Raw genomic sequence first — 13,545 nt, 5'->3', positions numbered from 1 at the left:
TACAAGTGGGGATGCAGTGTATCCGCTCACAAACACAAACACAGACACACGGTACTTCATTTGAGTGTACAGGAATAATGTCAGTTGAGGCGCAGCTCCGTGGCTGAGCAGCGCTTCACTTGCTCAGTCGGTCATTCTTCTGCCAAAACATTTGAACGTACAAGAGAAGGGTGTTGAAGGGTAACACAGCCAGGGTTTCACATTTACAAAACAAAGTGAGGAGTGATAAAATGACAAAACATGGTACGGTCTCTCTAACTTATCAAACAGTTCACTGACAGGGCAAGAAGACAGGACAGAAGTCAAGGCTGGGAAAAGAAAACTGTCAAGTTTATCTTACATCTAACTTTTCTCTCACTTTCTTTCAAAAGTATCTTTACTTTCACGGCTCTGTCTTGAGCGTCTCACTTGCTGCTTTGCTCTATTGTTCTGCCTCTCTGTCATTGTTCCTATTGCTTTTTTTTCTCTGAAAATTAAAGTGAAAATCTACTGCTCTGTAGGGAGCTGGGGTTCAGCACTCCAAGCAAGCATTATATATATGAGTGCGGGGTTAGTGAGTGTGTGTGTGTGTACGTGTGTGTGTACTTGTGTGGTCAGCCCGAGTTGATGTGCTTCAGTGCAGTGTGAAATTGGGCTTCTGGGCCACTTTCTGACCACTGAGCAGATCTGCTTCCTCAATATCTCTCTCTGCGTTCTCTGTCTTTTACCCATTGCATATTTCCTCTTACTCTCTGGAATTCAGTCACTGGTTCACACACACACACACACACGCGCACACACACACTACAGTCAAAACAACAAAATGAACATGTAGCTCATTTTGAACTGTGCATGGAAAATTATGTTTATAACCTCTGTCCTTGACACATTTTTTTTTTATATCAGAGCGAACACATTTATCTAACCTCTGCTAACAAACAATGAATATATCAAAAAGGCTTCATTCTTGACACTGGAGACCTACACTTGAGACACACTTGATTTATTTTAGCGCACACACACACACACACGGCAAGTTGTATTCATGCAGTGTTGCTTAAGAGCTGCTTGATCTCCTTATTAGCCTTTTGGATATCATTTCATTTAATTTCCTTAAACATGTGTTAAACAGTGGAATTTCTCACAATTCTCAGTGATCACAATGAAAGCCAACGGTGGAAAAGTTTCATACCCTGAAAGGGTGATAACCACAGAAACATTAAGACCACTTCCTTGTATTCAATATATATAAAAAAATAAATAAATAAATAAATAAAACAAATGCATTCCTCTAGGGTGTTGTGCATCCACATAAATCAACGGCACTTTAATTCAATTTCAAATTTTCATCATGGCACATAAATAAGATTGTCTTTTTTTCTCTCTCGCTCTGTTTGATGGAAGTTTGATGATTCATCCAAAACTGGATTGTAATTCCATACATATTTCCACCCTGGGGTGGTGAGGATGGGGCATATACAATCAAACACGAAGCGCAGAGAAACTGTAAAAATAAGGAATGTATTTTATAAATGCTGCCAGTGTGCTTTCCAGGACCATATGAATCGTGAAGTCTCAGATTAACAGACTGAAGAAAGTGGGTCCACTTTTCTCCCCAAAGTGATTAATGGAGCAGGTTAAACGCCTCGCGCAAACCTGCTGTGCAAATGACTTCTGAGCACGGCAGGTGAAATACTGTGGTGAAAGTGAAAGGACGCTATATATGTGCAGTTCATTTGAATACAGACTTTTTTTTTTCCTTGCACAAAAAGATGATTTGAAAGGAATTACAAAGACAAGTTTTTCAGAATACCGGTGTGCATTCACACAAATCAACTGTTACACATAAAATCTCCATCGCACTTGGTTTCCAGCATGCTATGCTATGCTAAAGACACTGCTAAAAGAAAACAAAAGATTCACAGTCAAAATGTGGTGTTCCTGAACTGAATGTAATAGCAATCCAACTTCTGTCCATAAAAATGTCCCATTATTTTTAATTGCATACTGTTCTCTGCATGCATGTGGTTTGACTCCAAAAATAAACAGCACCCACTAGTGGCCCAACGAGAGAACCACATTGCTTTCAGCGATTCTCTGGTTTTCACATGAATGGACATCACTGTTGAATTCAAACATTTAAGAGTCCATTCAGACACTAAGGAGTGTGTAAATAGCAATTTATGTACAAGAAAGTAAACCAAATATGAAAGTGGAACTTTTCATGTAAAAACCACACCCTTACACTTTAAAGTATTTCAATATTTAAATTGATACATTTGGCAATTATTGTATTGAACAATAAGGTATTGTAACATTCAGCAAATAAGTGACTTATTGATCAAAGAAATGGACAGACAGATGAACAGTCAAGAAAAGAAACAAATGAACAAACTAATGAATTAAATGAACAAACAGACGAACAAGATATTTAATTGGAAGCAATAAGTGCTTGAAAAGCTGAAAAGCAATTCATAACCACTGAACTGTGAAGCTGAAGACGTTGAAATGTCCGCTTTCAAGGACAAACACTTTGTATTTAAGACTTATTTAAAAGGAGACGTGCACTGGATGACAGTCCCTCCAAAAAAATATTCCGACCCTTTCAACTGGAGTTCATTTGCAAAATTGTCATTTTGCCAATTGATGTATACTCATTAAGCTTAAGAGCATAACAGAAACACATTTTTCTGAAGTAGTGTATTGCAAGACGAATGAAAATGAAAAACTGATAAATTCTTTCACACAAAAGTATCCAGACCTTGATTCAGCACTTTGCAGAAAGCCCTTCAGCAGCAGTAATAGCTGCAAGTCTCACATGGATTTGGGCTGTTTATCCCATCCTCCCTGATATATCCTGTCAAGCCTTGTCAGATTGAATGAGAAGTATCTGTAAGCCGCCGTCCGCAGGTCGTTCCACAGACCGTCTGTAGGTTTGAATCTGGGCTTTGCCTGGGTTGCTTGAGGACAGGCAGGTATTTATCCTGGTCGGATCCTTTCCGTGCTTGAAATCGGGGCCGTTACCTGAGACATTATTTCTTCCCATAGTTTTGACCGGTCCGATTTCCCTGATACTGAGAAACACCCTATAGTTTTAGGCTAGCACCATCAGAGTTCACATTTTTGTCTAATCAAGGCAGAGAGTATTTCTCATCATGCTTGTGGAAAATGGTGTTTCAGTCTGGCTGTCATAAGCCTGGTGCTCATCAGTCTTCTTCTCTTCTTAACATGTCTAATTAATGAAATGCTGCTGAAATGATTACCCTCAGGTTCTCACATCTTTGCTGAGTGCATGGAAAGCTCTGTAAGGATGAATGTTTGGTTTTCAGTAAACCTTCATGGAGACTTTGGACACAGTGGTGAATGTCAAAACATTTAATTTAGTAGAGAATATTTCTGAAAAATCAAACTTGTTGAACACAATTTGTAATCAATGAGTGTATTTAAAGTAAAAAGGCTTCTGAGTGACAAATCTGCATGTGTGAAGTCAATTAAGCAAATAGACCGTGCTGTGGAGCTGTTTTATCAGGGGCCAAAGTTGACCAATAATGCAGATGACCATCGATTGACTGAATTCCCAAAGGGGATCCAGCTCCATTTGAAAGACATGACTAAATGTAATTCCAGGACGTCGTATTTGAACGTCTGTTTGCTTTTTTTCCTCATCACCCCAGTGGTTAATTAAACTACAGTGGGGCAAATGTCAAAGAGCAAGTGGCTTGTCTCAACTCTGACTGGGCGGCTCTGGATCTGAAGGATCTGTTACTGGCTAAGCAGTTTGGCGACAAATGAGCAGTGTTTGAACTCACTGCTCAGTATACTGCTATACAAAACACTTAAAATGGTTTAGGCTAAAATTTAAAGCCCATTTCTAACACAACTAACATTTTCACAAGGTAACTGGAGACTAGTTCACTTCATGCATCTAATGACTCTTACTACTACAAAATGTATATACAAACAACAACCAGCCTCTCTAATGTGACAATCACAACGTGGCAAAACGATTACATCCAGTGCACTTTCTGTGACGAGCACATAAGTCTTCCAGCTAGTTTCTAGTTCAGTGGGGAAAAAAGTAATACTTTTGTACATCTTTGAGAGCAGAAAGGTGTTATTGATCAAACTGTAATGGTAAAATGAGTCATTTCACAGGGGTGTTGACAGTCAATTTGTTCACCATTTTATATCGCAACGACCGCAGTGAGTGAGTTACAGTGGAGTCCACAATGCAAACACCTGTCAACATAGTTTTACAGCTGCTGTCACCAACAGGAGGAAGGGAGCTGAAACAAATGCACTGAATTACTTTTTATCAGTCAAAAGATTCAAATAAATCACAGATCTGTTTCCGACTCACCTCCAGCTGCTGAGCTTTGGGGTTTTTGGGGTCACAGAGAGAAGTGTTGATTCTGTGGTTGTGTTTGACGCAGCGCTGAGTCGTGTTCTGGGGCATCGGGAACATCTGGCGCACCAGCGTCAGCCGGCCGATCGACTTCATGACCAACTCCTGTAAGTCATAGTCGGAGATCTCCTGGAAGAGCGGAAGGAAGAAAAGGGAAGGTGTGTGAAGGGGAGATGGAGAGAAATGAGGGGTTTTGGGAAGAATGATTGGAATGTGAAAAATAGTGAGAAACAATGTAACAAAATCGATACTGTAAAGGATCTACAGCCAAGAAACGAACTGTAACCACATCCTTTTTAACAGTGTTTTAACAGGATTCAATTTTCTTCCTGAAGTTCTCCTAAACTTCCCGCATGAATACATCAGGATAAGTTTCAAGTTTGACAGTGTTATTTTTACACTATTTCTGAGACATATCAACACCATGAAACCTGACTATTTTTTTTCCTCTAAAATCCTGATGCGTGCATTTCTAATTCATATAAAGAAAGACACGGTTTAGCCAGCTGAAACCTCATGTGCTCTACATTTCCCCTCATTACCAGACTGAAGCTGTGGCTCCACTACGCAGAACATTTTTAGATATGAAACGTGCACATCTGCATTTGAAATGAGTGAGAGAGGAGAATAAAAACTGCCTGTGTTTGTGTCTGGGTATGTGCATATGTCTGTTGCATGCACACACATGCTTGCATGCACTCTGCGTCCTTGCAAAACCTTGGGGAGGAATCATTGCTAATTTTAGCCCTAGGACACAATCTCTCCCTCCCGCTCTAAATCCATGGATCTCCATCCATCCTGGGCGCAGAGGGTCACATGGTGACGAGATGAGAACTGACATTTATCGTCCCTTGTGGAGGTAACGCCGCCACCAACCGGGACGGCCTTTGCTTTCTGCGTATGTGTGCACAGTGATTGTCTTTGGTGGTGTGTGTTTGTGTGTGTGTATGTGGCATGAACATGCTGCTCTCTGTGTGTGACTTTGGGCATACGCGTTTTTATGAGATTATTTCTAAGCTCTGTGATCATGCAAAACCCCTTTTCATTCCTTATTCCTTTTGCACGTGGCAGCCTACTTGACAGAATGGATCGGGCTTCGCCTGCAGATCAAGCACATTCACAAACAAGTCATCACACACACTTCATATTAGTGAGGGGTAATATTATAGGTACCACACCTCATTGACTAATCTCAGAGGATTTTAATTGAATGTAATTAACACTCATTAAGACCTGTGAGCCCCCATGGGATATGATCAATGGTGATTAGAGGTAGTATTATACAGGCTTTATTGGTATAGCTGGTGTCATCTGTACTAATTAGGCTGATGTATGGTCTTCACTCTATATGCATGAATATGCCTTTGTTTCTATATCTAATCTGCTTCGAGTTGATGTATCTCAAGGCTTCGAGCTTCGGCAGAATTTTTCTCCTCTCAAGTCAAGTATTGTTTCATTTCCTTGAAAAACAACTTGCGAAGTCTTACAATTCAATACATTTTCAACAGAGATATAAAAAAAGGAATAAAGAGAAATGTATGCCTTGAAGAAAAAGAGAAATAATTCAAGATCTTTAACCTTGTATAAATGCCCCGTGCTCTGAAATATCCACTTTCCTAACAGTTCAAGGAAGGAATCCATTTTTTTTTTTTTTTTTTGCCTTTGGGCCCAACAACGTGGCAAAAATCCCAAACAGTTGCCTACAGAAAAGGCCTTAAGGGGGGCTGAATTACAAAGCCAACAAGAAAAAAAAAAAAAAGAAAAGAAAAAAAAAAGATGCAGGACAGAGAGAAAATGCTTAAAATTGCTAAAAAGGCAGATTTGTGGGCCAAAAGAGAATTAGGATTCACATCGGGCAGTCAAGGGCATGCAAAGAAAGATTGTCTGGCAAAAAATATCCAGAGTGCTCCACTCAAAGGATCAAACTCAAAGAAATACAGATGCGCCACTGTACACGCATACAAAACACATGCATGCACAAATTCATCAGGGGGGGGAAAAAAAAGTTGAGGTTTTCCCTCCAAACAGACTTTTGCGCTTCATCTCCTGCGTCATTGGTGACCTCTTTGCACCTTTTGTCTCTGTCACCCCAGGGTCAAACTGAATATCATCCGGTTAAGTTGTTAGCCTTTTGGCAGCTACTTCAACGTGACACACAAATGCACTAACACGAAAAAGAAGAAACACACTGAGTCACACGTCCTCGCATTCACAGCGCAGCACCATAGGCCAGTGACAGCGAGGGGAGGACACTGCTGCATGTAACTCGTATCGTGAAATAACTTTTTGTATAAACCTTGCTTTCCCTCGTGGACCATCAACAAGAAATCAAAACGCAATGATCTGACCAGACTAACTTCCGTCCGAATGTCACAAAGCATCTATAAAGTGTCACATGACTTGACCAATCAGCATTGAGACATACAGTCGCTTACATGTTTATTCATTCTTTCTGTCCTGAGAACGGTCGAACCTTGATCAATGCATCAAGCCCAATACCGGAGACCAAAATCTTTGGGCAGGCTGAAACACCCAGAATGCCCTGCAGCTCATATCTGAAGTGAGTCATGACTTGTTTACTCTATAAACTTGGAGGTTGGGTCTAGAGGCATCCCCATCAACAACCCATCATCCCAGTGTCATTCCCCGGTTCCCACAGAGCAGCAAATCCTCATCTTTAGTGTGAACATGAGAGTCAAAAATCATAAACACATCCTTCATCCGTGATTCTTTTTGCACTGTTTCCCAGTCCCGATCCGTTCTGCACCCAACTCCTCCCACTCCTGTGCATCTCCCTGGAGTCAACAAATCATTTCTTTTTTCCTGCCTATATGTAGATGGAAAGGGAATGCTCCATTTAATGTTTAACTTTTTTTGGTCCTCCAAGTTTTCTGTTCAACTTTTCAGATCCCCCTTCTCACCTCTTGTCTTTTCTGTCTGTTTTTGCTCTCATTTAGGAGTTCAAAGTTTGGGAAGACGAAAATACCCAAACAAAAGTTTGTGTATGCATTTCACCTGCCCTCGTCTTCCTCCTATAGCATCATCAGCAAATTCCCACCACAGCCCCCAGATCCCTCCTCAGGCTTCGACTCTCTCCGTCAGCCTTTTAGTTTCAGCGCCAAAGTACAAAACAATAAAGGACGAAAAATAGACAGCGAAGCAGGGATGATGGGAAATGAGCAGTGAAAACAAAACCACCCTCACGGTCATGAGAACCTAAGTGCATGTTCACCAGGCAACAAATAGCTGACTTGTGTGTGTCACACGGGAAAAATGTCAACACTCTCGGCTGATAAATTGTTTTCTTGAAGCAGGTTAAGAGTGGCACTTGGTATGAATTACCACTACTGACTTCAGTCTGCTGGAATATTAATGCCCTGCTTCGCCCTCCGCTGAACCAATAAGAGAAGATGTGGAGCCCGTGGAGGAACCAGACACGGTCACGACCACCCAGGCATCGCTTCTTTATTGTGGTCACCAGGCTGCTCACGCAGTGCAGTGACATGACATTCAATTCTTCACCGAGCATCTGTCGCAGGTCAACCGGTGTGGTTGTGTTGATCACTCTGGCAGATTGTGTTGAGCTCATGACTCCTGGAGGGCCAATCATCCCCTCCACCACTCCTGAAGGTACCGGGAGTCTCTGATCACTACTGCTTACAAGATCGCACCTGGATATCTCACTGCATGAGACATGCCAATCAGGCAAGCTCAAACCCAGTCAAAAGAAACAATAAAAAGAAAAGAAAAAAAACTTTTTGGACACTGACAGATGATTTGGCAAGTATTCCATTGGCCCGATCCACATTACTCAGCTCTTCTCAGAATCCCACAGAGGTATATCTCAAATGTGGCACCATTTATAAAGCAAATACATTTTTAATGGCATAAAAATAACTGCCAAGAACTATTGTCAAATTGCTGCCACGAAACATAGATTTTTGTTGGACAAATATTAAGCTGACACAGTTCTTCACTGTTCATGTCTGTCTGTCTCTCATCCACCTTTATGGATAAACAAATGCAATGTTGTAACTGCAAGGTTGTGTATTTGATATAAATACCCTTTTCTGTTGTTATCATCTATGCTTGGTTAAACATTTTTCTTCCCTTTCCTTCAATTATTTGAATGTTCAGTCCTATGAGTGAACTCTATTGTAATTAGTGCTGTGTAAATAAAACTGAAGCTGGTTGACACAGCAGCCATACATCTTAGTGTTTTGAAGAGGGTTAATTAATCAGTGACCAAAGGTTCTCCTCTCAAGTGTATTCAAAGCAAAATAAATAAATAAAATAAACCCTGTAATTTCATTAAGATGGCTTTCACATTGCCATGATATGTTTAAAAGCCCAAATTACAGAGTAATCTTATTTCATTACGATGGATTTGTACCATTAAAAGGGCAAAACAAGCGGAACAAAAGAAGACATAGATCAAGAATGATAGCTTAACACAAAATATAAGATAAGTCCCATGGAGACATTCAAAATGAGCAAGGTCAAAAGTTGAGTTATCCTCCAAACTTAAGACAAAGACATAGAGGAATTAGAACCACGGGTGCCCCATATCATTTTTTTGTCCTCATATTCTTCATCTTCTCACTTGGAGAAGAGTGAAGGAGATGGGTAAAGGAGGGATGATCAATTATGAACTGTGAACTCCCCCTCAGTGGGGCTGTCTCACTGTTGGCTGTAGATAAAGCAGAGTTATGACAACCATACAGTACCCCCTCATCCATAATAATCCACAGGGAAAGGGAGCACTTTCACACATAAGAATATTCATTCTCCAAGGAACTGGTACTTGAGGACATTACATATGACAAAATATTATAACCACTCATCTATTTTAAACAGTCTGTTGAAAGACTTCATGTAGTCCATGAAATATTGTGACTCCATCAGAATAATCTGTGACTAAACCCCAGTCCCGATATTTAGAGGCTATTCATAAAGACGTTGGCTAAATTGTATTGAGGCATTTATGGGTTTTTCGGTACACTTAAGCACACAGAGGCGGGAGAACGACAAGAGGGCCATTGAGCTTGGCTTCCTTGTGAGCGTCTTAACTGGCTGAGAATAACCATGAATTACCACTAATGTGTGACTTGAGTGGCATGTTGCACTTGCTTCTCTTTGTACTTCATTCTTTAAGCGACGAGACACGTCCTCTATAGTTCTGGCACACATCCGCAAGAGCTATACATGTCTCTTGTTAATTTAAACATCATAAATACTGAAAATGTTCTGACTAATTTAGAGATTGAAATAAAATAACTAATAGTATTGCAATGTCTGAATTTGTTGGGTAGCAACTGGTTCATTGCCAGGTAACCTTGAAACTATCATCTCAGAGTCGACCCCCCCCCCCCCCCCCCCCCCCCCCCCTGCCCCCCAGGTCCAGTATGGACCTCAACCGTTCACATTCTTAATAAGAGGCGAGCGTTCTAATCAGTTCTCCCCCGTATGGCTGGCTTTGACTTATTTAGATCAGAAATGATTCATCACTCATGAGAGCATGCCTCTGTAAAGATATAGCTAGATATTTATTTTTAAACACTCCAACCTGCTTGAGAATACTAAGAGCTATCCAATTTATGTGCAGGGAATCAGGTTGGAAAAACAACATCATTTGGACCCTTTCCTATAAAAAAACGAAGGCCTATTAGACAGTGGAGACACAGATGCTTTTGTTGAAATACATAGGGGAGATCTTGTTTTCATTTGAATTCATACTGAATATTTGTGGATATATTCTGTGATAGTTTTTTTTTGATGATTTATTGAATGTAACTTGGATTTTTTTATTCAGTTCTGCATGAAGTCACAAAAAAAAAAAAAGTAAAGCATTTATTTTTTCTCTAAGACCCAAATTATATGTGTTGTTCTGTGTTCATTCATTTGTTCAATTCCTCAAGGTTTTTATCCTGTGGGAGGGCTCAGTTTATGCCAGTATGTCGGATCTTGTGGTGCATTTATAAAACACTGTTACATGTACAGTGTGATCTGTCAGGCTGTTTAATTGTCTTGGCAAAATACCCAGTGATCCAGTTGACCCAGCCAAACATGAAATTCACCAACATTTTTCTGGTGTGGTTCTTTGTCAATGTTAGTCTTTTTTTTTTTTTTTTTTTTTTAATTAATATTAAAAATACATCAAATTTTGATTTAACTTTGATTTACTTCCCTTCACTGTTTAACCATTTATATAGCAGCAGTGATGGTCCGGACTGCATTTCATCAGTGTTTCCTCAAAGGCAGCAGTCACGCCGTATTACAGGCTACATGCTGCTTGACATGTACACAGGCTGCACACTGACATGTTCAACCTCCCAAGAAGCTCAGCAAGGAAAAGGTTGCTGCACGGAAGCCTTAACAGTGTCAGATTCATGGAGACAGATGATAGCGCCACAGTCTGCTCAATCTTGCATTTTTTGTGATAAATTATGATGTGCTATACGTGAAATACAGGATAAACTTGGCCACATTTTCGAATAGAGAAGAGAGACAGAGGACTGGAATTGCAAATCTACTATGTAGTCAATCACTAATAGAAAGTGACTGTTATCAAAACATTTATTGACCTTTATACCTCTGCTTAGTCTCACACTTTCATTAAAGTGGCAGGGAGACTCTCAATATTTTTTTCCTTCTACTTTCCTCGAGGTATTAGCTATAGAGAAATGCAAAAACAATACTAAAGGGTGATCCGAGGTACTTAAGAGGGTCTTGACAATATTAATGCAGCCTCTCATCCATCTCAACTATGTCTGAAATGAAAAAGAAGAAAGAGAGAGAAAAAAAAGGAAAAGCCAAACCTTCGCAGAGCAAAGTTGGCATTCTAAAAGTGAACATCAGGGGAGAAAAAAAAAATGATTGGCTGTCCCTGCAGCATTAATGGATGTCATGCATACTAAGATTTGCTTCAAACAGAAATACTTTCTTTGCATAACTGAGCAAGTAACAGGGCTGCTGAACCTCGCAGCATCTGGCAGCGTTATTATAGTTACAGGCTACGGCGACGAAATGGAACTCGGAGCGAGAGAGACACTTAAGGATTTGAGTAATGTTTTCTGTTTTCAACCAAATTAGGTTTTCCATTGTTTCTAAATTTAATGTGGCTTATTGCTCTTCCCTTAGCTTTTCCCTGAATCCCTCTACCTGTGTATCAGCAAGTGTGCATGTGAGTGTGGCTGCACCACCGACCCCCTGCTGTGCTTCGCCAGTTCTCCGTGAAGCCCAGGGCTACCGAAGGCCAGCCGCATTAGCCGGCAGTGTTCATACGCATCCAAACATAGGCACACACACAAAATGTAGCTGATCCTGCTGGTTTTGTTTAAAAAAAAAAAAAAAAAAAAAAAAAAAAAAAAAAAAGCCACTTTGTATGAAGAGAGATCAAAGACGGGTTCCTATTCAAAATTAATATGAACTTCCAACCGACATTAAAGTTTTATCATGTTTTGCTAATGACCAGGAGTCCCTCAGATCGGTTACTGAGAGCACAGGCGAGAGGAAGTCGTCCAACAAGGAAACTCTCAGGAGCACAAAAGTGACTTTGTGGACTGTCTGCATTTGTCTGCTCCCATTAATCAAAAAAAAACTGATATTTATGTAGTAATGCCTATTTAGAACTGAGGGCTATAAACTTAAATAAAGAAATTCTTCCAAGGTCAATGTTGCCATCTGTGGAAACATATTGTTTAAATACAGCAGCTCTATCTCATTAAGTCTTTGTGGGAGCAAAAAGATAGATATGATCTTCACTGTATTGTTTTTTCGTGGTTGACCGCAGTCAGCACCCACTAAGCTGAAGTGTCCTTGATGGAGTTTGGCAAGTGGCTGGATGAAACTCTTTCGAGCAAAAGGAGTCAACACCTTTTTGTGCTCCAGTCACTTTCTCCAAAACATCCCAAACAATGAAGAAACGCAATGAGGTTCAGGGTTCTGAAGTCATAAATATTCTATGAAGGAGGATAATTGAAACAATAAGGTTACCAGAAGGCACACCCAGAACAGGATTCATAAATCATTTCCATGACACTCACCTCATTAATCAAGATCCAGTGACAATCGAAGGCCACCAGGTTGGTCTCCACCACCTGCAAAACAACACAACACACCGCCGTATTGTGAGTCAAAATGGGAAAGAAAGGAATCTGTGGGTTTAAATATACTTGCTCCATATAAGATTAAAAAGACATGCACACAGCTTTTTCAAGTATCAAAAATAAGTAGTTTTTGAAGACATGTTTGTTGGGATATTGTCATTCATAGCATCTCATCGCATCCTCATCCGGTGGAAAGGAACATTATGGTAATCTGCAAGGCTGGAACCCAAAGCTCTGCACACATGACATGAAGAGGAACGCTATCAAAGGTGCTGGGATATCAGTCAAAAATCATTTCAAACACATGCAAATATAGCCGAGATTGCCTGAGTGTGACAGGACACTCGCAAACACCCACATAGATGCTTGCATCTCAACATTAAAGGTTTTCAGTATTTTCTTGCAGATTACACAAACCTCTGAGTGGACTTCACTCTCCTCTCTCCCTCTCTCTGTGAGTCCCTCCTGCTGTCTTTGAATCACACAGCCACAAATACACTGCCTCAAAAACTGCATGTTCTTCACCACGGGGGGAAAAAAGAAAGAAAACCGTTTTCATGAATTGTTAATGGCGCAACTTAAATATTTATGTGTGTCAACCCTTAACCAGCGAGTACACAATTGTTAAACACTGCAGTAAGGACACTTTGAAATGGTGCTGTCTCCATGCCTGGATAGAGGGAGGAACTACAAATAATTAGATCAACATACATTACATTTGACCATTCATACTTTGAAGTTAAATCTATTTTGTTTTAGTGACCAATTTACCATCTTACCAGGGGACTGTTGCTGTTCTCTAAATAATTTACACAACACTATGACTCATCTTCAAACATATCTTGTTCCTGTTTCAGCAAATCTACATATATAAATACACTGCTCGGTATGAAAAGAGCTACTTGAAACAAAACTATGTATGTTTTAACCATCTGAAAATATGAACATATGTGATGCAACTATAGATCAACATTGTGCTGAATTTCTCACCCCTTTTATCTCACTCTGGTTTGTTCCACGGCCAACAGGTTAGCCATCAATAGACTGTGTGTG

The 13,545-nt window shown here is 40.2% G+C and overlaps 1 protein-coding gene across 3 annotated transcripts in view; it reads right to left on the bottom strand.

The window, feature by feature from the left end:
* grid2 (glutamate receptor, ionotropic, delta 2) overlaps nt 1-13,545 on the bottom strand; it is a 483,103-nt gene that overhangs the window by 143,708 nt on the left and 325,850 nt on the right. For all 3 annotated transcript variants that reach the window (XM_030104001.1, XM_030104000.1, XM_030104002.1), the window contains exons 5-6: nt 12,430-12,483; nt 4,340-4,513 (exon numbers count right to left, since the gene is read on the bottom strand). In XM_030104001.1, the coding sequence (XP_029959861.1) occupies nt 4,340-4,513; nt 12,430-12,483 (228 nt within the window). The remainder of the gene's footprint in view (nt 1-4,339; nt 4,514-12,429; nt 12,484-13,545) is intronic.

Source organism: Salarias fasciatus, chromosome 12 (genome assembly GCF_902148845.1).
Source record: "Salarias fasciatus chromosome 12, fSalaFa1.1, whole genome shotgun sequence".
NCBI classification, from domain to species: Eukaryota; Metazoa; Chordata; class Actinopteri; order Blenniiformes; family Blenniidae; genus Salarias; species Salarias fasciatus.
The sequence above is the reverse complement of the archived record's forward strand: the minus strand, read 5'-3'. Positions and strand labels throughout refer to the sequence as shown.